The 25,791-nt window shown below is 50.6% G+C and overlaps 1 protein-coding gene across 4 annotated transcripts in view; it reads right to left on the reverse strand.

Annotated features, from left to right (window-relative positions):
• Positions 1-1,815: 1,815 nt before the first annotated feature.
• Positions 1,816-25,791, reverse strand: part of Agpat3 (1-acylglycerol-3-phosphate O-acyltransferase 3) — an 80,456-nt gene continuing 56,480 nt past the window's right edge. For 3 of the 4 annotated variants that reach the window (XM_057794518.1, XM_057794519.1, XM_057794520.1), the window contains 8 exons: positions 22,957-23,183; positions 19,667-19,836; positions 18,821-18,982; positions 17,827-17,980; positions 16,988-17,090; positions 11,218-11,293; positions 6,574-6,772; positions 1,816-6,316 (listed from right to left, as the gene is read on the reverse strand). In XM_057794518.1, the coding sequence (XP_057650501.1) occupies positions 6,228-6,316; positions 6,574-6,772; positions 11,218-11,293; positions 16,988-17,090; positions 17,827-17,980; positions 18,821-18,982; positions 19,667-19,836; positions 22,957-23,134 (1,131 nt within the window). In that variant the 5' untranslated portion in view covers positions 23,135-23,183 and the 3' untranslated portion in view covers positions 1,816-6,227. Of the gene's footprint in view, positions 6,317-6,573; positions 6,773-11,217; positions 11,294-16,987; positions 17,091-17,826; positions 17,981-18,820; positions 18,983-19,666; positions 19,837-22,956; positions 23,184-25,791 lie in introns of those variants that run through there. The other variant, XM_057794521.1, reaches the window with a different exon arrangement.

Raw genomic sequence — 25,791 nt, forward strand, 5'->3', positions numbered from 1 at the left:
TAGCAATGGGAGCCCAGCAGGACACAACCCCGTTTGTATATTGCAGAGGACAACCATTGGCTTGAGCTAGCCTAGTGGACAGGTGGATCTGACCAGTGAATTACAGCCATATGGGACTCTGCTAGGAGGAAGTGACCCATTTTAAAACGTCTGTTGGAAAGAAGCCTAATAGCAATGGAGACCCAGGAAAAGCTGAAAAGCGGCCCTGAACACAGGTGTGAATGGTGGGTGTGTGCATGTGTGTGCGAATGGTCTGTCCCAGGGGACACATTAGGCAAAGGAAAGCTCTTGTCTCACAGCAGAGCCAAGGCCGAGCAACAGCATTATTACCTCAGAAAAGTCCCTAGATATCTGGACTTCCTCTCTGGGGTCCTTTGCCTGGGGACCAGCTGCTTTGCTCACAGATCCTGCTGTCATGGTGGGCATCTGTCTAGCACCGAGCTGCTGCTCTCAGATTTGTACAGGATGGTTTCCAAAGCCTGCTTCCTAACAGGGTTTTCTTCTAAGGCAGACCGGATTCTCTCGTTCTGAGGTGTGCACTCACGTGTACCTGTGCCTGTGTTCCTGCATGTGCAGTTTGTGTGTGGGTGATCCGTGTGTGCTTCGGGGCATGTACATGTGTGGGGCTTCCCAGAGTTCTGGATGGAGGCTGAGCTAGTGCCACTGCACTGACGCTGCCCTGAAAGGACACACCCCACAGCAAAGGACACGTGTCCCGGGCTGTTCCCGCAGAGCAGGACAGCACAATTCTTGCAGTGCAGTTTATTTTTGGAAGACAGACAATACAGAACTGGAGCAGCCTTTGGTTTGTTCTCACAAGGCTTTTGCCCCGCCCCCTTCTTTGTCTTTGGTTTTCTGAGATGGGGTCTCACATAGCTTGCGCTGGCACTGGGCTCTTTACCCCACTACCTCAGCCTCCCGATTGCTAGGATAATCCGTGTGGAATGCTATGCCTGCTTTATGTGGTGCTGGGATGGAACCCAGTGTTTCATGAATGCTAAGCTACATTTCACCAGCTGAGCTACAGACCCAGCCAATTTCCCTTTTAATGGAGAAGTAGCTCTTTGTTATCTTCAAAGAAAGAAGGTGGCTTTTATCAAAGTAGTTCAGGAGATAGGCCTGCTGACTTTGAAAACCATTTATTCCTCAGCAGTGTTGAACTTTTAGAAAAGATTTATCTTTATGTGTATGAATGCTTTGTCTGTATGTATGTCTCTGTAACACATGTATTCTTGGTCCCCAAGGAGGCAGAAGAGGGCGCTGGATTCTCTGGGAGTTTTAGATGGTTGTGGGGTGCCACGTGGGTTCTGGGCATCAAGCCTGGGTCTCCTCTGGAGGACCCGCAAGAGCTCTTAACTGCGGAGCCATCTCTGCAGCCTCCTCAAGGACTTTTATATATATAGTGTTCTGCCTGCATGCGTGCCTGCACACCAGAAGAGGGCACCAGATCTCATTATATATGGTTGTGAGCTACCATTTTGGGGCTCGGAACTGAACTCAAGATCTCTGGAGAGCAGCCAGTGCTCTTAACCCCTGAGCCATCTCTCCAGTGCCTCAATGGCTTTTAAAACCCAATGCGGAGGCTTGAGTCCCTCAGCATTTCACAGGCCAGCTGAGTTCCCTTTCTACTGCCCAGAGTAGAAAACCTGGGCTATGGGGCCCTGGGACAGTGCTGCTAGCTGAAGGGCCTCAGAGAGAAGGCAGGGCACGAGGGGTTGGAGAAGGTGGCTCCAAGGAACAGGAAGCACGTGAGGGTTGTCTCCTCCTGGAAATCTATGCAGACCAGAAAGAAAGAGGCAGAGAGTCACTTTCTCATATATTATGGACATTTTATCCCTCGTTCACAACAGTGTTTGTAATAAACAAATATGATACCTATGCATTTTGCCTAGAAAGTTCCACCAAGCAGGCGTGCCACACTGCCTGAGTGACCTTCCACGTGCTGCGGACAGGGAAAGCTTTGCATAGCAGTCAACACAGCCGGGCAGTAGATCCACGCCTGGGAACCTTAAGTCAGCTCCCAGACCTGGACCTCTTCCTAGAGCATGGACAGCTGTCCTTACCACAGAAAGCTTGTGAAGAGCAAACTTGTAAAAAGAAGTGTACAAAAGGACACATCCATATAACACAGTTGCACCCTGTAGACAAAGCATCCCTTTGAGATTGCCCACAGTCAGAGATGGCAATGGGGAAGAGGAAAAGAAGCTCAGATGTCCGCCCACCCTCACAGCACGCGATCAGAAGAGTCCGTGGTTTGCGTGGCTCCAGAAAGAGCCGGTCCTGTAGTTAGAGGACTCGCTGGTACAGACGCCGGCGCCGGGAGGGGCAGGCCTTGAGGCAAATCCCGTTTGATTGTCACCATGTTGCTACTCTGAGACAGTAAATCCAAGCAGAGCAGTGGAGCTCTTCTTTGAATCAAGTAACTCCAGTTTAATAGAATACAATGTAGTGCATTTCAGGGCCTCATTCACAGTCTGCCTCTCTCCGAACACCTTTGCAACAGAAGGAACCCAAAAAGCTAGGGAGAAAACTCCAGGTGACCTGTCAGAACAGAGTTCACAGTTTCGCAGGTCTGTGAAGAGATGATACCACCGTCTTCAGTGGCTGCTCTCAGTGGTTTACTTCTGGAGTGGTTTGTAAGAATGCCATCGTTCCCCTGAATCAACTGATTTCAAATGCCTGTAATAAACTCCGATCCATATGTCCACCCTATCAGCCAAGTTGCTCACCCAAAGCCTGAACTTGCATTTTCAAATCCTGGCCCCTGTAGGCAGGGGTCTGGGGCCTGAGTGTCAGCACCCAAAGGACAGCCCCGTGGCAAGACTCTGGGACAAGGCCTAAGGCAGGTCAGGGATACCCTCACCGAGGCCCAGGTGCCTTTGGTGTGGGGCTGGCCTATTGGCCAAAGATATGTATAGAAAGAAGGCAGGAGGCATTTCAGGTGCGCCATTCTAACCCTGAGCCTCATGACACTGCAGAGGGCTAGAAGCCACACCAAATGGTTAGCACTAAGCGTCACATGCATCTAGCTAGTGATGGGGTCTGTGTGGGGGACAAACAGCTGAGGTGCAAGTCATCAGGGCTAGAAAGGCTACTTTTGGCTTGTCCTATAAGGTCTCAGGCAGAGACAGGGCAACCTGCAGGAAGAACCACTTACTCCATCCTGAACCTGATCCAAAGTAGTCCTGGTGGGCATGGATGGTCTCCTGATGTCTCTTGCACTGTATATGAATGGAACTCACTGCAGATTCTAACCCTGACTTTTCCTGATGGCGTAAGGGCAGGACTCCAGAAGAGACAGAAAAGATTCTCAGGGCAAGGTGCACAAAAAGGGGGGGAGGGGAGTCAAGGCATCGTGGAGACACCTGTGTTATTTCTATAAGAAAGAGTTGTTACATTGTTGTGGTATGTTATCTAGCAGCCCCCATATTCGGAGCTCATCAGACCGTTTCCGAGGACAGGGCCTTACAGCATGGCATGTGTGACTCATGGATGCAGTCACCAAACACCCACAGATAGCAAGTGGCTTCTTTCTCTGGGTTAAAGGTTTCATCAAGAGGAGTGTCCCTGATCCCTGAACTGCCCACATGCTGACCATTCAGCCTCCCTAGCTTATTGTCCCTACTTCTTGCAGGACGGACACCAATGAGGATGCTAACACAAAGTCCTCAGAGGGAGCAGTCAAGTACCTGGATGCTCTGTGTGGATAATCTCCAGGTGGGTACCATGAAACGCAATTGGCAGTCAGGAGAATGGCAGCCACAGTTGTAGCTCAGGACAGCTTCAGAGAGGCCTACATGAGGTACATGGTATAGCCAGGGACCAGGGGTGAGAGACCACCTGAACAGTGGAAAGGTTTATCAGGGAGCTGGCAGGTGCCCTTGTATCTGGCTCTTGAGCCTGAGTGGTAAGGAGTCCACATCCCAGTCTGAGCTGACGGTGTGGGGTCCCCTCTGCTGGGGAAGCTGAAGTAGAGCCAGTCTAGCAGTCCAGGCCCTTCCTCCCAAGGCCACCAAGCACTCCAATTCCAGAATGCCTCTGGCTCCTGAGCCTACTGCTTCTAGCAGGGGCTCCCTGAAGTCTAGCAAGCTGCTACAGCAGCACCTTCAATCTGGATCCAGGCATGACATCAGCCGTGCCTGTAGCAGGCATGTGAAGCAGGGTATGAAGGAAGAAGAGAAGAGCATTATTCTGGGATTTATTAATTTAATAGAAAAATCAAAGAGGCTCTCCTCCCCATATCCTTCTGAAGCAGATGAAAAGCAAAATCCGACCCCACCAAAACAAAAAAAACAAAACCCCAAACCACCCACACCCACATTCCTAGTGTAGTTTGTGTGCTCTCAGAAGCGCTGCATTCGAGATAAGCAGGGGAGGCCTAGGAGAGCAAAGCCTGCAGCCTGGACTCCTCGGGCCATTCACAGACTGATCTCAAGGCTCAGGGCTTCTGAGGAAGTCAGAGGCATTAGCGAAATGGTGAAGGCTCTGAGCTCTCTTTATCAGGGGCCAGGTGCATGCATGGCAGGCCCACTGGCCTGTTTCCTTCTCATTTGTGAGGTGACTGGGGTGGGGGAAGGACAGAGACCTCAAGCAGGCAGAAAGGCAGAAGAAAAACCCCATCAGAAAGGAGTGCCCAAGATGGCTCAAGAGCTGGCAGAGGCCAGGGCAGGCAAGCCTTCACCTGGAGGGAGAGAATCAGTGTCTTGGTTTGCTTGACTTAACCCTTCACCCTTACAAGCAGTCGTGATTGTTGCCGCCGCCCAGGAGCGAGAGGAGCAGTCCACAGCCACTCTGTTGTGCACGGACCGCAGAGGCCAGGAGTATCTTCTGTAAAGTGGACAAGCTGCCATGCGGAGTCAGGCCTGGGCTACTCTCAGGCTTCTCCAGGTCTCCTTCTTCCGGTGTGCCCTATTAATCTTCTCTGCCTTTACTCTGAACTCTGGCTGCAGTATGCCAGAAAGAATACCCGGTTTTTCCTTGTTAGAAAACGTGAAATGACTGTAAAAGGGACTGTGGAAGGTTCCAGACAGAAGGTAAAAGTATATGACGCTGTTTCCCCGAGGACCTAGATCTCCCAGAAACCAGGCAGGCCTTCCTGCGCTGAGTAAGGAGGAAAATGTGCCTCCAGGGCCAGCCCATGGGACCCTGGCAAGGCACCAAGTGCAGGCGGAGGACCCTGCTGTCTGCCAGGAAGCTTCTGTCACTGAAGTGGTACTGGGCAACGGTGGGTGTGACGGACGGCAGCCATGACACTTTCCCGGGCAGAGGCAGGAGAGGGTGAGGGCAGGGAGAAGCTGCGAGCCAGTCACAGACCAATTTGTAAAAATAAATTCTAACAAGCACTAAAGGTGTCTGACTGAGAACAAGGAGGCCTGATGGTGACACCACCTCCTGAAGAGTGTCCCAGGGGAGTCCCACAGGCTGGAGCCCCCAGACACCACAACTTGGAGGTGTGGGGCCCAGGTGCAGGACTTCAGCCTTCTGGCTACAGAGGACGAGGGGGCCATGGACCTGTATGGAGGTGCTGTATGAACTCAGGGATTCCACATTCTGCAGAGTTCTTGGGCGTTCACTTTAAAAAGAGACATAAGGTGCTTAAAACACAGCCTCCAGAGAGGCAGTGCCAACGGTGCTGCAGAGGACGGAGGGGTGGTCTTCAGCCCCTGGGCAGAACAGGGACAAAGGGGCCAGATCTACATTCAGTGTGTGCTTATCTCTAAGACTTCCTCCCCCTGGCTAGAAGCAGAGGTGCTAAGCAGGGCAGGACAAATGAGCTCTGTAGGAGAAGGATCCAGCTGACCTGCCCCCCAATGAGGACAGCGGCACCCATGAAGAGCCAGTGTTCTGGGGTGCAGGGCACAAGGTGGGGGCCAGGTTAAGTTCCCAAAATAACAAATAAGAAACAAAAGCCTCATTCTAAGTTTAAGAAGGGAGAGCAGCCAAGGCCGCCTCTTGGAGGCAAAGTTCTGGGGAGCCCCACAGCCCCACCACCTTCCCCAAGCCCGCCTCTGTCCCCGCAGAGGGCCGATGGGACCCTGGGTGCTGGCTGACCATCTTCACCTGGCAGCTGAGTTCTTTGCTCTTGGCTCAAGTTTTGTTAATATTAGTCACCAGTTAATAAGAAAAATAGTCTCTAAGTGTCTCTTTCCCTCGTTCTCGTGTGTTCTGTTTTTAATTGAGTTAATTGGATACCGCGTCAGGTTATGGGTGTTCAATCACAGCATTAATTATTCCTTTTTCTTAAGCTCTTGGTTGCCATAGCTGGAGCCTTTTTCTATCTCGGTCACTCCTATCAGTCTTCGGACTCCGAAGGAAGCTTTAAAGACAAGAGAGAGAAGGTTAGAGGCTAGACTCACGAGGGCACCCTTGCTGGTCTTGCCATTCCCCACCCCTAATCCCTTCCTCCCAGTGTGCAGCTGCTCTAGAACAGGAAGCCACACTAGAGTGAAAGGAGGGCACAACTTCCACAGCCCAACATGCAGGAGCCTCCCAGGGGCACCACGATAAGCCATCAGCCCTGGGTGGTGGCCCAGTGACCCCAGCATGGGAGCTGGCATATCTGTGCTGTTTTACCTGCTCCTACAAACCCCAAGAACGTCAGGATGAGGAGTGGGGATCCACTGGCAAAGACACCCAGGACAAAGCTGAAGAGGGGGGACAGTAGGATGGTGGCCCAGCACAGGAAGTTCAGGAGGGTCCACGGCCTTCGGGCAGGCTTGATCGGCTCTCCTGGGAATGTGCCCTTCTGCTTGTACATCTCTTGCAGGGCGTCCTGAGAGTGATGGGGAGAACAGGAAGTTGAGACTGTCAAATGGGACCCTGATGCAGGAGAAAACTCAGCAATAAAAGCCACTTGGCCAAGACACAAGCCACAGAATAAAGCAGACAACACCTGGTACAGGAGGGAGGAGCAGGAACCACTTCCTTGGAGGACCTTCAGTCACTAGTATAGAGGATGTGTCATCTGGACCCAGGAGTTAACTAGGAAATGGCCAGTCAAAGCTGCATGTGGTCACAAGTGGCAGATGGCTGGCTGGTTCAGACCCTAACAGTTACGAAAGCCCAGACAAGGGATAGCAGCATGGACCTGCTTGGGTGCTGGGCCTGGCCACAATCCACACTCACCTCTCATACCATGGCATCCAGGGACCAAACTCAGAACATTATCTTGCAGGGCAAGCACTTTTACCCACTGAGTCATCTTGCTGGCTCCACAGCATTCCTATATTGTTTTCCTCCTCCTCCTTCTCCTCCTCCTCTTCCTCTTCATCCTCTTCTTTCTTCCTTCCTTTGACATGGGATCCTTGGTAACCCAGGTTAGTGTGGAACTCTCCACATAGCTGATACTGGCCTTGAACTTCTGCTCCTCCTAAGAGGCTAGGATGTTGGAATAGCAGGCATCAACTGCCACCAGCTACATTTTCTTCTTGAGAGGTGTACTATCCTCTCTGTGTGTCTATCTATCTATCTACCATCTATCTAAAACTTAACTGACATGATCGTACATATTTATGGGTCATGGTCTCTATCTCACTCACACACACATACACACACACACACACACACTGTGTAAGGAGCAGAGGCTGGCTGGGCACTACCTCACATCTGTCATCTATTTGTGTTGAGAATGACTAGAGTCCTCTCCACTGAAGATTCTGAAATTCAGAGTTGATATCAGCCACGCCAGTAATCCTAACACCACTCAGCTCTGGGGCATTCCACGCCATCAGCCACACCAGTAATCCTAACACCGCTCAGCTGTGGGACGTCCCACACTTCCAGTCTTCTACTCTACTATGGTGAGACTGGCTTCCATCGGTAAGGGAGCATGGGCTGTGTCCTCCCGTACCTGGCTGGCTTTACTTCTGCAGTATTCCTTCCCTTCCATCCACGCTGTTCCAAATGGCAAATTTGATATGTAGTGGCTGAACAGTGTTACCCTGTGTTTTACACATCATATTTTCTTTTCTTTTTATTTCTCTTTGTTTTGTTGTTGTTATTGGTTTTTCTTTCTTGAGACAGGGGTTCTCTGTGAAGCCCTGGTTGTCACGGAACTTGCTCTGTAGACCAGGCTGGCTTTGAACTCAGAGATCTGCTTGCCTCTGCCTTCTGAGCCCTGGGATTAAAGGCGTGCACCACCACCATCCAGCTTCATCATAGTATCTTTATTCATCCATCAGAGGGTGGGGGGACTTCTACCGTGAACAGCACTGAGGTAATGCTGGCTGCAGGTGCCTTTGTCTTTCTTTTTTTTTTTTTGTTTTTGTTTTTTTTTTTTATTTTAGATTTTATTTATTTGTAAAGTATACAGTGTTCTGCCAGAAGAGAGCACCAGATCCCATTATAGATGGTTGTGAGCCACCATGTGGTTGCTGGGAATTGAACTCAGGACCTCTGGAAGAGCAGCCAGTGCTCTTAACCTCTGAGCCATCTCTCCAGCCCGCCTTTGTCTTTCAAATTAAGTTTTCTCCTGAAAACTCCCCACAGGAGGACTTCAGGGTCCGATGGTGGTTTAGCTCCTAGAGTTTCTTTGATTTTGTTTGGATTTCTCTTTCAGCGAGTTCATTTTGGGTATGTGGAAATACCTTTTGGACACTGGTTCTGTACCCTGAAACTTTAGGGAATTTTCCAGTTCTAACATTTTGGCAGTTCTGACTTTTGTGAAATGGAAAGTCGTGTTGTCTGAGAACAGAGTGGTTGGATTAGCCTCCTTTCCAATCTGGACTTCCTTCACCTCCTTCTCTTCCTAAGCGCTCTGTGAAGACATCTAGTGCTATGCTGGATAAGGGTGCTTCGACAGACAGACAGACAGATGTGCTGAACCCCAGGACTCTTCCATCAGGATAATGAGTCTGTGGCACATGGTCTGAGCTGTGTGAGCCAAGAACCTTTTACACCTCCTTTGGTGGTAAAGGAGATGGGCATACGTTATCCAGGTTTCCAAACAGGTGCGCATGAAGCCAGTCAAACCAACCTCATATGATTTTGATTCCATTTGTTGGTTGTGTCTTGTTTTATTTTTGTTAATACTAATTCCATTGTTTTGTTTAATCAGTCTTGACCAGAGTTTTCTATTTTATTAATTTTTTTTTTGAGATAGGGCCTCACCATGTCCAACCTTGGATTTCCTGAATGCTGGCCTTGAACCTCAAACCTCTGTCTCTTGAGTGCTGGGATCAAAGGTGTGCTCCTCTACACCTGGCTCCTTCTTTATTATTTATTTAACATGCATTGGTGTCTGCCTGCATGTATGTCTGTGTGAAGGTGTTAGATCTTACAGACAGTTGTGAGCTGCCATGTGAGGGCTGGAGATTGAACCTGGGTCCTCTGGAAGAGCAGCCAGTGCTCTTAACCTCTGAGCCATCTCTCAAGCCCCTTTGTTAATATTCTTGAGAAAAGTGTTTGGTATGCAGTGGGAACCTGATACACGGTAAGCGCTGTACACACCGGGCACAGCCCACAGCACCACTCTGCTGGCAGGCTGATTTTGTTATCCACTTGCCCCAGGCCTTTCTGCTGCTTCGTTCACTCTTCTGCAGGCCTTCTTGTCTCCATTCTCATCACTACATGCTCATTCATTCTGTATCTGCTACTTCTCAAGTCCCTCCGAGGACTTTGATTGTCCTGCCAGGCATTGGCAAGGCTTTGCTGCCATGGACATTTTGTCTTGTGGTAGCTTGCAGCTGGCCTTCACCTGAGTCCCATCTGTGCAAACCCTGAACAGTCTGCCTCTGGGGTCACCTCCTCCAGTTGTGCACGGGTCTCCCTCAGCAACCTGAGGGAGCTCTCCATATACCACTTTCTATTCCAGTGTCTCCATCTTCTAGAACTGAGGGTGAGCCAAGACAGTCACCAAGGCAACGCTCTCCAGCACAAAGGAGGTGGGTGGGAACAAGTTCAACCTTCTCTAAGCTGACTTCCTAGAAGGTTGGGCCTCTAGGGTGGTAGTATGGGTCACATGTAGTCACTAAATAGTGACATGGGTCACATGCAGTCACTATATAGTGACATGGGTCACATGCAGTCACTATATAGTGACATGGGTCACATGCAGTCACTATTTAGTGACATGGGTCACATGCAGTCACTATATAGTGACATGGGTCACATGCAGTCACTATTTAGTGACATGGGTCACACGCTACCACCCTATAGTCCTGTGCAAAGTTACATCTCACCATCTGATCCTATGGGGGCTACAAATCAGGACTTTGGGGGGAACCAGCAAACATTAGCAGAGTGTGTATCATCAGCATAGGTCCCTTCCCCTCAGGTCTCGCTCTCTTTCCTCCTTGGTCTCTGGAGCTCCCTTACTTCCTTGGGAGCTGCTTGAAGCACTGGTAAGGACTGTTTCCTGCAGGCTTTTCTGATCATCTGATTTCCAACAATGCTGAAATGGACACGTATTGTCCCAGGAAGTGAGCATAGGATAAGCATGCACTTTGGAGTGAACTGGACACGTGGTTTCAGGAGCACCTCCAGGTGCCTGCTGTGGGCCCATGACATAAATATGCTGTTGTAAATCTGGGGGCTGCCCACAACATAGGCATGTTATTGTAAATCTGGGTGATGTCTGTTACACTCATAAAATTTCTTTTTTATAAAAAAAGGAACAAATGTGGTAAAAGGCCATCAACACAGTCTCACACGTGGGACACTGTGCAAGGCTTCTGCACAGCTGTGCACACCCAAGCCCCAGGCCAGATGTCACTCTTCATTGGAGGGCTAACTTCTCAAATTTTAAGAAAAAGAGAAGAATCTAATGTAGGTGAGAACCACCAGTGCTTGTTGATGTGGGATTCATCTCTGCACGCTGTGAATATTCTTTATTGACATTGGTTAATAAAGAAGCTGCTTGTGGCCAATGGCTTAACAGAATAAAGCTAGGCAGGAAAACTAAACTGAATGCCGGGAGAAAGAAGGTGGAGTCAGGAGAAGTCATGTAGCCACTGTGTAAGCCACAGTCACATGGCAATACACAGATTAATAGAAATGGGTTAATTTAAGATATAAAAGTTAGCCAGAAATACACTTAAGGTATTGGCCAAACAGTATTGCAATTAATACAGATTTCTGTGTGATTATTTTGGACGTCTGGATGGCCAGGAAATGAACAAGTTAGCCCCGCCCCCAACAGAGAAGCATATAGCACCTGCCTATCCTCCTTACCACCCTGCCTGCTTTGGAGGTAGAAGACGGGCAAGCAGGAGCCTTTACCTTCTCCTGGTACAGCTTGTGAAGCCACTGGGCTGCGTCGTTCTCATCTGCGGGGATGTCTTCCAGGGGGAACCTCCTGTCGTGTCAAGAAGATCAAGAGCAACATGAGAGAAGGGAAAACTTCTGCTCGCGGTTGGGAGGCGGTTGGGAGGGAGCGACTGAAACCAGCAGGCAACAAAATAAGTCTTGGTGGTCAGCTGACACACTGGAACCTTCTGGGCTCCCACGAGGGCTAAAAGATGCCTCTATATCCGGGGACCCTTTGAGCCACCTGCCTAGCAGAGCACGCCTTGACTTCCCCATAGGGTGATTGCAGTGGCCTTGGTCTTTCCCAACACAGTCACTGTTGGAGATAATCAAGACAAGGTCTGGGGCCTTTGACCTTGACTGTCACCCTCGCTGGGCTGAGGGAGACTGGGTGATGAAGAAAACACACTCTGGGCAAGTCTATGAGGCTGCTTCCAGAGAGGTCTCTGACCTGACCATTTGTTGAATCCGCTGATGGATTTAATTTTGAATAAACTTTTGGGAGGCCCTGTAACTGTGCAAGGCCCCTGGCTGGGGTGTGCCTCTAAAAGGTATATACTGGCCCCCTCCTGTCATTCTCTCTGCTTCCTGACCACCACGAGGTAAGCAGCTTGGTTCTGCACAAATGCTCCCCACCCCTGATATTTGAATCTCACCTTAACCCCCACAATAATGGAGCCAGATGACCATGGTCTGAACTCTGACACTAGGAACTAAAACACACCCCTCAGACTGTTTATGCAGAAGTGACCAACACAAGGTGAGTTGAAGTGCCCAGAAAGGAGCGAAGGAGGGAAGAGAGAGGAATGAACAGAGGAGGGGGGCGGGGGAGAGACAAGCAGAAGTCAGCCAGGTAGAGATAGACAGGGACAGACAATGCTCCTGGGTTAAAGACTCTACAAGGCCAATTAAACAAACTTCAAGACTATGGAGAGTTCAAATGTTGCAGACTACAGCCAAATTATCTTAAATTATTTTCAGTCTCTTACAAAGCCATCCACTACCTACCCTGTGTCTGATTTAACATGCTGGAGACTATCAAAAGCTAACAATATATTCTAAGCAGATGACCAGCTCCTACAAACCCAAAGGCTAAGATGCCATGAGCTAGCCTCCGGGACCTGTGGTAGTCCCTTGCTCTACCTGTGGCTCCTATCAAGCATGTGATGAATACTTCCTAACCTTCTCTGGTCTGTAACTAATAATAATATCACATAACTACTTCCACAGTGGGAAATGGCATTTGGAGGAGACTTCAATGTGTGGTTTGGGGCCATGGTCACTCATACCTGACTCTAAAGCAAACCGCCTCTTATTCTCTTTGAGATGAGGGCAGCTTCTGTGTCAATAATTGTTGAATTATCTCAGCTCGAGAAATAATCAGGCTAGCTAAAAAATAGAACAATTATATTTTTCTTTATTATAACGGGCAAACTCACGAAACAGGAATGAGAAGTCTGAGCTCAGCTATGTAGAGCAGGAACCAGAGACAGAGAGCACACCTGGGCCGCATTTTCTCCAGGTACCCAGAAAGTCACGCCCTAACTTGGTCCCACCTCTTAAAGATAATTGGCTGACAAAGATTCCCCATCAAATAACATTTTGTTAGACATGTGGATCACTGCTTCAAGACAAAACTACATATCCCAGGAAGGAAAAGTATTCAACATTGGGAAATTTTAATCTCATCTTACAATAAATGTTTCCATGTGGACCCTGAGCTGTCTGAACCCCTATTCTGGGAGTCTGTTGGTAAACAGGTGGCTGCCTAGCAACTACAGGTGAAGCCTTTCCCAGTCACGTGGCTCAGCCCCTGCTGTGGAATCCAATCAGACTGTGAATAAACAGAGAGTGTGAACTACACAGAGAAGTGTATGGAGACCTTTCCGTCACTTTTCCGCTGGAGACCCGGAAGAGATAGAAATGCTGTGCCCATGCCCCGCAGATCACAGGGTGTGTCTGGGAGATGAAATTCTGCCACATATGGAAAGCACATATCCTCGCCTTCTAGAAGCATCTGATGGCAATGAGCATCATTGCTCCCAGAGGAGCATCTCAACTACTGTGCTTGACTTGAAATCACAGGCTGAGTGATGCTGAGCCACTTGTGGGGACAGTCAGCTAGAACTCTGTCACCTAAGAATAAGTGTTTGTGTCATAAGCTTCTTTAAAAAGTTAGGCCCGAGCTGGGCTGTTGTGGCTCATGCTTTTAATTCCAGCACTCAGGAGCCTGGTCTGCACAGTGAGTTCCAGGGTAGCCAGGGCTACACAGAGAAACTGTGTCTCAAAAACAAAAGGCAAGACCCAGAGCTGGGTGTGGTGGCCCACACCTTTAATCCCAGCACTTGGGAAGCAGAGACAGGTTCCTGGCCAGCCTGGTTTACATGTCAGGTTCTAGGCCAGCCAAGGCTACATAGTGAGACCCCATCTCAAAACATAACTATTATTGGAAGGAAGGAAGAGGAAAAAAGAAAGAAGGAAGGAGGAAGGAAAGAAAGGAAGGAAGGGAGGGAAGGAGGGAGAGAGGGAGGGAAGGAGGGAGGGAGGGAGGGAGGGAGGGAGGGAGGAAGGAAGGAAGGAAGGAAGGAAGGAAGGAAGGAAGGAAGGAAGGAAGGAAGGAAGGAAGGAAGGAAGGAAGGAAGGAAACTAGACCCATTGGCATATTCCTGTAATGCCAGAACTTGGGAGGCGGAGAAAGGGAATCAGGTGCACCCGGCCAGTCTCACAGGGAGGTCCTGCTTTCCACAGGGAACTGCAGTACTTCACAATGCCCAGGAGGTGGCAGAGAGCACACAGGACTAGAGTGATCAGCGCCCTCCTCATGGAGACACATCCCAAGTCCCCAGGTGACATGGGAACTCCTAGGCATTCTGCACCCTCTGCATGCTGTGTTTTCTGGTGTGCCACATGCGTCACACCCTAGAGTTCCCTTTGTTTCACTACTCTTGTACCCTGAAGTCATTATGAAGTCACATGGGGATACTTAAACACTGTGAGTCTGTGCGGTCACCAAGAAGACTGCTGGAAGAATGGGGGGGTGGGTATAGACACAAGGTGGCTACATGAGACAGGTGCTTTGCATCCAGGGGGTCGAGTGAGGCCACAGTTTCAACTGTTTAACATTTTAAGACTTCATTTGATGGATGTAAAGGGAACTATGAGTAAGGGGGAAGGGCTGTGATGAGCATGGCTCTGGCTTGGGTGGCCCTCATGGTGGCCCGCGGTTCTTTCTTCCAGAGAGAAAAGCCACATGAAATGCCCACAGCCTGAGACAGATCTGTGCATTTAAAGTGAGGCCCTGAGGGGCTGGGGTTATGTAGGCTGTTAGGGACCTTTCCACCTCAGCACACACACCCAGCAGAGTACCACTGCAGGCTCAGAGCCACATCAGGGGGAGAGGCAAGAGCATCTGTGCAGACAAAATTTAAGCCTCTGCCTTCCAAGGGCTCCATCCACGTGTGGGGAGGATTTGTCACAGTCAGTGGGTGTAGCTGGGGGGGGGCACCTTCTACAGCAAGAAGACTATAAGGCTTAGACCTCCTTCATGTCTCTCCCTGGTGTGTGTGTGTGTGTGTGTGTGTGTGTGTGAGTGTGTGTGTGTGAGTGTGTGTGTGAGTGTGTGTGTGAATGTGTGTGATGCCACATTCACATTCACACTACCATATACATTATGAAAGAAGTAAAAATAAAAGCAAACGCTGACAAGGCATGTAAATGAGGTCCCGCTGGCTTCCCTCTCTTGGCAGCTACAGCTTGAGCTCTAGTTATCCTGAATTTCCATGGAAGTACTCCACATCCCAAGGCTAACACGGGCATGCCAGCACAGAGAACAGAGGGCCCTTGAGGGTACACACATGCAGGCTTGCCCTATCACAGCTTCTAGAGTGCTATCACACTCAAGGGAGGCTGAGGGAAGGCCCTTAGCTGTGACTGCAGGAGCATTCTGGATGATGGGAAGGGCGTATTTGTGCAAAGTCCATGGTCAAGGGCAGACCAGCCAAGGCCTCTGCAAGCTCTTGAGAAGCCCACTGGAATATAGTGGGACACAGCTACAGAAATATCAAGAGGAAGTATCAGAGATGGAGGAGGCCTCCTAGTCACAGCTTGGTGTCTCTGTGGGGGCACTTCAGCTCGATGGTTGGCTGGGCAGCAAGAGGGGCTGGATGAGTGGGACCTGGAGCAGTTAAGCCAGGGACAGAAGTGTGACTGACCTCTGAGGGGCTCACTTCTGGACATGACCAGATTCTCAATCATTGTCATCTACCCTAGCACTATGGTTTTGGTCTCTGCTGTCTCTTGAAGACTATGAATTAGTAGCTTGGTCTCCAAGGAGGCCCTACTTTAAAAAAAAAGTGGGGCCCAGTGGGAGGCCCTGGGTCATGGCTGTCTCTGGACGGGTCAGCATAGTGGGAGGTCCTAGATCATGGCCATCCCTGGAGGGGTCAGCACCTTGGTCCTTCCTCTTTTACCAACTGGCCAATGAGGCAATTGCTATAATCAGTCGTGTGTTGTGTTCCTATCATTATGTGCTAACCCCACACTGGACCAAAGCAACAGACACTCAACCATAGACTGAAACTAAGTTTCTTCTCTCTAAGTTGATTGTCTCAGGTGTTTGTTACAGTGATAGGAAGCTAACTAACACGTGGCATTGGAAGCCACCTAAGGCCCAGGGTTAATCACCACAGTCCCATGGGGTCAATAGTGGGCTGGATCCTTGCTGGAAGATGAACAACATGAAGGAGAGAATTAGGCTCACTTGCTGACTCCAATCCAGGGCAAGTTCCCAGGACAGGATACAGGGTCCTGAACCTCAGTTCAAAGCCCAGGAGGAGCCGGGCGGTGGTGGCGCACGCCTTTAATCCCAGCACTCGGGAGGCAGAGACAGGCGGATCTCTATGAGTTCGAGACCAGCCTGGTCTACAAGAGCTAGTTCCAGGACAGGCTCCAAAACCACAGAGAAACCCTGTCTCAAAAAACCAAAAAAAAAAAAAAAAAGCCCAGGAGGAAAAAGCAACAAGCTTATTGCTTATGTTCACAGCCTTATTTCTGGAAGCTCCCACACAGTGTAATTTGTAACCAACATGAGCTCAAGTCCACTTAGAAAAACCAAGCGCAGCTGTCAAACGGAAGCGATTTTGGGTGGATTATCTCCTCAGGAGACACAGAGAAGAACATCACCTTGGCCATGGCCCCAGTCAACACTGAGACATGACTCCACCCACCCTGTCTAAGGCAGGCTGCCCTGTGTGAGGTCTCAGAGCAGGCAAGTCCAATGGGTCCTGACAGTGTATGTGTCTAAGAAGATGACCAAGCAGTTCCTGAAGGCACCATCACTTGGGCTCTGAAGAGCACACAGGGCCTTCCCCAATCAGAACTCCCTGGGGATGCCCAAGTCACTATCTAGAAGTTAACAAGCCAGATCAGAGCCACCTGGTGGCAGTCCCACTCTACCCGGGGCTGTGCAGGAGGTTCCATGTCACTGGCTGAAAGTGAGAGACCAGAGGTCAGCATTAGTTCACTAGACTGTGTGACTGGGAGAGCAACTGACAGTGGCAGGATGTGGGACAGAGCTTTCCTCAGAGAGACATACACGGTGTCCGCTGAGACTGAGAGACAGACAAGAAACGACCCTCACACTGGTCAGGGGACCCAGCTGGGGACACTAGGGGCTCTGGTGTTGCCTTCTATGCCCCACATCCTCAGGAGTACTGTGGAGGGTCAGCCTCGTCAGGGCGCTCACCTCACACACATGTCCGCCTCATATTTCTTCCCATAGAGGATTCCCAGCAGGGACGGGTTCTTACTATTCCTGAAGTTCAGGGTCACATCGTAGATGGCTCCAGCTGTGGGGAGGAGGCAGGACCAGTGAGAGATGGATGATGGGAGACACTCTACAGTAGTGACATCACCACCAAGCAGAAAAGCCACTTTTACACTGGGTCTGCCCCTCGACATGCAGAGTGGGGATGGAGGGGCGATGATCTTCATCCCCGGCTGGCTGCGGAGTGCTCAGACCCTCTCTGCTGATGGTTCCTGCATGCCCAGTGCTCTTCGGCCCTTTCTGTGGCTTCCCTAACTCCTCCCAGGTGAAGCAGACATCTCTGATCTGACTTCTTCTTTCTATGGCTTGCAGTATTTACTGTGTTACTTTGACAGTTTTTGACTAAGCAGCATTTTATCATCTGCAAAGAGCTGCGAGATCTGAAAACATGTCAATCCTACTTCCTCCTCCTCCCCAGGCTTTGAGTGTATTTTACACTTTATAGTTTGTATACTTTTTAAAGCTTTTCTTCTCTTTTTAAAACACAGGCTTACGTAGCCCAGGCTGGCCTCAAACTATGTTGCTGAGGATGACCTCGAATTTATACAGTCAAAAGTGATCTTCCAACCCTGATTTCATCTCCTGAGTACAGGCCTGTGCCACAATATCGGGGTTTATGGGGTTCAAGGACATAGGACCTCATGTATTCTAGGCAAGCCTTCTACCAATTGAGCATTATCCCCGGCTCCATTTAACTTCTTGCTGCATAGAAGGTAGTGGTGGACTCCAGTTTCTCACCATGGGTCCCGGTCTCCTACCTGTTCCCCGGAGGCACTGGACTGCAGTGGTAAAACCCTTGGTCCGGGGCAGTAGATGGTACTTGAGTGGCGGCAGCCCCTTGGAGGCAGCCACCTCCATGCTGATGCGGTGCTTGGTCTCTGTGAAGCGTGTTCCTTCACAGTAGAGGAGAAACTAGGTACAGAATGAACGTAGGGTAAGGGGAGGCAAGAGGGTTATTCCAGGCCAGCAGGGAAGGAACCAGAGCCCTGCCAGGCAAGGCCCCTAACATTCTGGGTCTCACACGCTACAGCAGCATAGCACGGGCTGCTGGGTGCACAGAGAACTAAAGCACAGAACCATCCAGCGACAAGCATGTGGTGTCATTGAAGTGGCATTTTATTCTAGGGCTGCAATCTGCACTCCCGTCACACAAATGAATGCATACAGAACGGTTTTCCTGAAAGAACTATCCAGAAGAAGAGAAACCTGAAGGTGTCTCTGAGCAGCAGCCTTTATCAGAAGACAGAGCATCTGTTGTCCCCGAGAAATGTGAACTAAGAGGCCAGGTTTCCAAGAGGAGACAAGAAAGAAGATGAGATTTGTTATGGCTCTCCCATCTCCCTGCACCCTAGGAGGGTGTGTGCCAAAGTTAGGCTTGTAGCAGAGGGAACAGATAAAAACTATGTCCCAGGGAAGGCGCTAAGTCTGAAAGGTCAGGTGAGATGGTCTTGTGGGCACGTGTATGCACAGATGTGTGTGTTAGACTGGCTGGCCAGTGAGTCTCGGGGGTCACTTGTCTCCACCTCCCCAGTGCTGGGATTATTCGCATGCGTACCACAGCCTGGCTTTTCTGTTTGGGTGCTGGGGGCTCAGACTCAGTTTCTTATTCTTGTGTGGCAAACACTTTACCAAATGAGCCATTTCCCCAGCCAGAGATCCTACAATGTATGACTTGGGCCATGGCATACACACAGGAGGACTGAGTTGCCCCCCTCGGCCACTGCCATCTCATGGTACATGCAGCACACTCACCCACATGCATTCTGGATAGTCCGCCAAGCGCTTCAGCCCCTCTTTGACAATGTCCCGGTCTTCCTCCCACTTCCTTTTGCAGAATACGATCTCCAGAAAGTACCACGTCCAGCCGATGAGAGGCACGCACAGCAGCTCCCTCTTAGCCAGCACCTTGGAGCTCTGCGGGGAGCAGGGAGGCCAGTGGCATCTGTCAGAGGTGGGGAGGGCCTGGCCAGAAGCCCTGACAGCCACCCCAGGGGCTCAGGCTTTGCTTTTCCCAGTTCAAAGCATTTGCCATAAACAGGACCCTGGCTTATGGATCAGCACACCTCAAGCACACTCGGGGAGGGGACCTCAGAAACTGTTCAAGAGTCAAATTTTGGGAGGAGGGCAGGTGCACCAGGATATGGAGGATAACACCTCAGTTCCAGGTCCCTTTTCTGACCTCCATTTTCCTGCCATGAGTTAGGGGCTTTGGCTGCACTGAAATCCCTGGCCCTCTTCATGTCGTTTAAATTCATCGGAGGCCACTCAGCTAACTGCAATTATTCATTTGGTCTTGAGTGGAATCCTCTGGAAGGTGAAAGGTGCTGACAAGAAATGAAGTCACAGCTAGTCCCAAGAATGGGCAGGAAACTGAAGAGGGTGCCACACGGGGAAGACACACACCCCGTCTCACTATTAAGGGGGCAAGTCAAGAAACCTCCAAGGGACAAGCCTCTACAGTCCTGGGAGCTTCAGATCCCAGAGGTTTCCTCCTAGGGCCCTATTTCACCATTACTCATCCAGACCCTCCCTGAACCCCCTGGGAGTCACCCCCAGACCCCATCGCTCACCCAACCCTTCCCTGACCCCATTGCTCACCCCCAGCACGCCAAACCGCTCGCACATGGTCCACCCACAGAGGAAGTCGATCTCGAAGTTGTGGTTAAGGATGACAACTGCGTGCTCCTTCCCAAAGTGGTCCACGGTGGCCTGGTCGGTGAAGAGAGTGCACTCCGTGCAGGACCACCACTCCAGGAGCATGACCAGCTCTGCGGGAGGGCGGGGTCAGCACTGCGAGATGCCTGCCCAGCACCCCCCTCTTAGGTCTCCACAGACTCTGGGAGTGCAGTCTTAGAGCCACTTCCATTTTCATCTGCAGGGGAGCTTCCTCCTAGAGCTGAGCTCCCAGGGCTCCTGCTTCTAAGCTTCCCCAAATCACAGCTGTGTAGTCTAACGAGAGCTGGGTGGTGGCAGACAGAGGAAGCAGGGCCTGGCAGACCTAAACGGACCCCACTGCCTCAGTGCGCAGCCACCGTGGCACTAGTTTGCTCATGCGGAAGGAGGGGGGCTGTGTCCTCACTGACAGGCAAGGAGAACACCTGCAGGGCTGTGGAATTAGCAGCTGGAAAGTGATGATAAGGTGGACATGTTGACTCTTTTGCCTACAACTTTCTCTGGTGTAAGCTGTGGTTCATATTCAGTTTTGCTCACCCCAGGCCTAAGAAAAAGCTCAAATGAGATCTACTGCTGCCCAGGAGGCTGTAGGACCCCCAAAGGCACTAAATGGTACGTGGCCAGGAGTGTGGAGTGTACTCAGTAGCTGACCCAGCATCTCCACCAGAACACAGAACTGAGCCTCCCCTGCCTGCAACTCATAGGCCAGTGGCAGATTCAGGAGGGACCAGGATCGTGGTATCGCCTGTCCCCTCGAAGATTTAAGGGAAACACATGTTCACTTGCATAAGAAGGTCAGGGCCAGACAGTTCCATGTTAAGAACTTTGCATGTGTTTGTTCAGGAAAGAATCTGGACATAAATGAGTTCTGGTGGGAAGCACAAGATGGCAGGCAGGCGTCCAACGTGCACCCCGTGGTCTCCAGTGGGAATCACACCATGGAGACCAGGCATCTGAGGAGCGTGGACCAGGATAAAACTGCCACCCGAAGGATGGTCACAGGAAGATCCATACTTCTGACTCTGGCCACTGCTCTGAGAGAATCCCAGAGTCCTTTGCAAAGAACTGTCTGCTGGGGATGGAGCCAGCGAACACTGCCTGCCTCAAACATGGAACCCACAAGCAGGGTGAGGCCTCAGGGGCATGGGAACTCTCATCCAGAGGGATGCCAAATGGCATAGGTGCTTTAGAACACGGCAGAGGTAGGGTTCTTTTTTTTTTTTTTTTTTTTTTTTTTTTTTGGTTTTTTTGGTTTTTCGAGACAGGGTTGGCTTTGGAGCCTATCCTGGAACTAGCTCTGTAGACCAGGCTGGTCTCGAACTCACAGAGATCCACCTGCCTCTGCCTCCCGAGTGCTGGGATTAAAGGCGTGCGCCACCATCGCCCGGCAGAGGTAGGGTTCTTAATGTTTTCCAAACACATCAGCACATGGCCAGATGGGCATCCCATGCGTGTGCCTGAGATTCACACATGTCCACACAAGACACACACAGCAGTGGCTCTGCCACTAGAGAGTGGTGACAGTCATCATCCTGCAGCCCAGCACAGGGTACCACCCAGTCACAACACAGATTGAAGCTCTGAGCACCAGTACCCAGAGAGTCCCCGAGGACGTGCTCTTCAGTCACCAGGTCAGGGCCCTGAGAACTGGCTTCTCTGCCCTTCCCAGGGGCTGCAGTCGGGGAGTCTCAGCGGGACGCGTGCTGTTCTGGCTTCAGAGTGCTACTAGATGCGGGAGGCTATGACTTAGTGTTTCTTTGTAAACATTTGTGTGGCCTTGTCACCCGGTCACACAAGCACAACAGCATTATGTGTGGATGTGGGATTCCTAGTTCACCCTTTGTGAAACAGCTGTCCCCTTTTGAGTCAAACTGAGGAGGAGACTTGGGCAGAATGTTGTCACTGATGGGGAGGGCATAAAGGTGCAGAGCCTGGAGACACACTTCCCTGTGAGATGGCACATGCCCTCTGCTGTGGCCGTGACACACAACAGGCGCCATCCTATACCCACTCCGGGCACGGCAGTCCCTTCCTACCTCTGTCCCTGCTGTCCACGTCCCTGCTGTGACAGCCAGGCATAAACAGTAGCATACTGAATACTTATTTGTGTATCTGATTTTTTGTTTTAAAACTTAGAAATGCAGTTGGAAGGCTGGAGAGATGGCTCAGAGGTTAAGAGCATGGACTGATCTTCCGGAGGTCCTGCGTTCAATTCCCAGCAACCACATGGTGGCTCACAACCATATGTAATGAGATCTGGTGCCCTCTTCTGGCTTGCAGGCACACATGGAGGCTGAACACTGTGTACATAATAAATAAATAAATCTTTAAAAAAAGAATATGGTGGTGATCGACTTTTTAAAAAAGAAAAGAAAAGAAAAAGAAATGCAATTGGAAGAAGGTTCTCTTGTACAGAAAGACCACTCATTTTCTCCGTGTCCGTGTGGGCCCCCTGTGGAGAGATATGGTCAGTACTAGCCTCGAAAAGACAACCTGGTGAGCTTTGGGTCCATATGACAAGACAAGATGAAGATGCCATGGGAAGTGCACATCTACAGAACTCTCAAAGCTGTATTCTTACTCTGCAGAGCAACTGAGTCAACCTGGCATCCTGTAAACTGCAGGTAGTCACACCCAGGTCAGTGCCACTCCCGGTGCACAGGCTGTGAGTAAGCGGCTGTCTCTCCAGGTTTCTCATAGAAATGGGCTCTCATGCACTAATGCATCTGACAGACAGTGTGTGGCAACATGCACACACTCGTGATTAAGGGCACTCTTGCTTCTTCCTGTACACTGTGATGTGAGCAGGCAGAGGGCCATGCCACACTGGGCTGGAGTGGAGGCTGGCTCTCAGCTCACCGAAACTACTCTCTCCTTGTTTTTGCTCGTTTGCAAGCACCCAGAGGGCTGTGACGTACCCTGTGAAAGTCTAGTGACACAGCCCGCTATGGAAATACCATGTGCTTGGCAAGTCACATGGCCTGCTAGGGAAATATCGTGTGGTTGAGACTAGTAAGGCTACTCTGGACACCTGTTCACGGGGCTCCTGGGAGGGTGTGACCTCAGGGAGGATTGAACTTCACCTAGCTCTATTCTGGGATGGAGAGTCAGGTGTGGCCCTGTCCTTACTGCCCCTTGAGAACCCTGGCAGGAGACGCTTCCCTTTCCCACTGGAGAAGAACCTTTGCACAATGCCTGTGGGCGGAGACACTTACGGCTCCAGAGCGAGTAGGCCAGGCGGCAGTTGATGCGGCGGTATAGCTGCTTGCTGATGGGCCAGAGGGCCAGTGTGCACAGCTGGGTGAAGTTGATAACCAACCCACTCACCACAAAGACGAAGCCAATGAGCAGGTGCACCACGAACTGGGTCTTCAGGTAGGCAAGCAGGCCCATGGTCGCTGCTCAGGGGCGGGCGCACGGTCCTTCACTGAGAACAGCCGTCCTGCAAGCACAGGGCGCAATCAACGGTCAGTGGATGCAGGGACTCGGCATAGGCTGTGGCCTGGGAAGCACAGTCCTCATTCAAGGCCCTGGGGAGGAGCTGCCCTGTGCCTGGCTCAGAGAGAGGCCCCTCCGGAAAGCTGAGGAACTACATTGTCTATGTGCATCTCACACATCACACACCACCACGACACACGCGCACGATGGCTTTCTGGGGCTGCACTGTTAGCAGAATGGCCAGTTACCAGGCCTTAAGGACATGTACACAGCAGGTCTCGCTCTTGTGATAGAAACTGGACCTCGTGCTCCAGCCAGATCTCCAGGTGACCAAAGCCTGTGGCAGCTTAACTGTGACTGTAAGAACATCCCAAACCACTTGGTTAAGTCACCTGGTTCTGGAGAAACTGGTTAAACCAGAAGTAGAAGATGAATGCATTGCCTGAAAGGGCAAAACCAGAACAGGGATAACAAGAACAACTCTCAGACACGCTGTGCTCCAGGGCCCGGTACAAACACTTCTCACCACAACTTGTCAATGGTCATGAAACCCCAGAGCAGATGTTCTTAGGACTGTGTGGAAGAGGTGAGTGACCAAAAGCAGGAATACTGAATGGTCTGTTCAGGGTCACTCACGGACCAGCAGGAAGAGATTTTATCGTGGACTTTGAGGCTTAAATCTAAGCTCACATCCCAAGGGCAGTTTCCTTACAGGCAGGGCCGCAGGCCATGTGCAACATGACAGCTCCCTCCTACACAGTACAGGATGGATCAGCATAGACCTCAAGATACAAGGGGTCAGAGTCTCCACAGTCATCCCCTGGCACTAGCCTTGCTGTGACAGCTCTGAGCCAGCAGTCCCAGGAAAGGGACAGCCCTTGCCATCCCATGCTCATGTCATGTCTCGCCCATTGGTTTTGTGGCTTTCCAAGGAGATGCGCAGGCCCGTGTCACACCTCCAACCCCACAGTCAGGGCCCCAGAAACAGACCATGATTTTTCATAATGAACTTCAGTGAGGTCTTACACACAGTCACAACACACTCAATTTTGGGTGGCAAGTTTCAATGGCCAGGCAGCCACCACCACTACACAGAATGAGTCATTTAGGCTGGTCCCATCCAGACCCTGGTTGTGCCCATCTCTACTCTGACAGCTTGACTTTTAGTCTTTTCCAAGGTGTAGAATGGCAGAATTTGGGCCCAGATGGCTTGGCGTCACACTGCTGAGCCTGACCCTGCCAGCATGCAACAGCTCCAGCGTCCACTTCTAAGTCCTCAACTGTCCTTTACCTGATGAACCCGGGGTGTCCAGCTGCAGGGGACCAGGGTGAAGGAGCCACACTTGTTTGTGCTCCAGGCTGTAAGGATGGTTTTTTTGGAGCAACCTGCTCTAGCAACCATCCCTGTGCTGCACAGTGGTGGCTTCCTGCTCTACTATAGGAGTCTAGAAGCAGAGAGCTTGTGCAGATATCAGGCAAGCCCACACCCCCCTCCATACCCATCCCTATAGTGCACTGCCACCTACCACATTCACTTCGGATCTCTGGTGTTTCATGGTCAAGGTCCCTGGTCTAATCAGACCTGGCAGGGCCAAATGCTAGCTTGGAGATCAGTTCAGGTCCAGAGACCACTACTCTATGTCTTAACCCGACATCTGCCTACCTGCCAGGTTACCCACACAGGACTATCTACCACAGTGTCCCACAGGCCGCATGTGCTTGCTGCAGACCGCTGAACTCAATTGTCACTCTCTACTCCCTAAACACTCCAATGACAGACACAGGGCCTGCTTTCTCAATGCTGGCCACGCGCCGATCCCAGGATTGCTTCCTTACTGCTTTTTTGACTTCGGTGCTGTATACAAGAATGCCATTCAACCTTCACACCAGATCCTGTCTGCTCTGTTCTTGGCTGCGAAGATTCTGGTCCATCAGAGCAGGTAAGTGTGGGGAAGGGTCTGGACTCAGTGACCAAGCGTTGTTGGCCAGAAACAGACCATGATTTTTCATAATGAACTTCAGTGAGGTCTTACACACAGTCACAACACACTCAATTTTGGGTGGCAAGTTTCAATGGCCAGGCAGCCACCACCACTACACAGAATGAGTCATTTAGGCTGGCTAAAGTATTTGTTATTTTAAGGCAGGGTCTCACTATGTAGCCCTGGTTAGCCTAGAACTCATAGAGATCCACCTGCCTTTGCTTCCAGTGTTGGAACTTAGGGCATGTACCGCCATGCCCAGCACAATGCAATTTTTTTTGTTGTTGTTTTTGTTTTTTTTGTTGTTTTTTTCGAGACAGGGTTTCTCTGTAGCTTTGGAACCTGTCCTGGAACTAGCTCTTGTAGACCAGGCTGGCCTTGAACTCACAGAGATCCGCCCGCCTCTGCCTCCCGAGTGCTGGGATTAAAGGCGTGCGCCACCAACGCCCGGCCCACAATGCAAATTTTAAAAAGTTTTGTGTCCTCAGATTATTTCAAGTTGACACCTGTATTTCAAACCCAAGTTTAAATATGCAGAGTGTATAGAATCCGGCATGCTATAAATTCCGACTTTTTAAGGTAAACTTTTAATCTTCTAAACACAACCATAGACAATGGCCAGCCTAGAGA

The sequence above is a fragment of the Chionomys nivalis genome, chromosome 19 (genome assembly GCF_950005125.1).
Source record: "Chionomys nivalis chromosome 19, mChiNiv1.1, whole genome shotgun sequence".
Classification (NCBI taxonomy): domain Eukaryota; kingdom Metazoa; phylum Chordata; class Mammalia; order Rodentia; family Cricetidae; genus Chionomys; species Chionomys nivalis.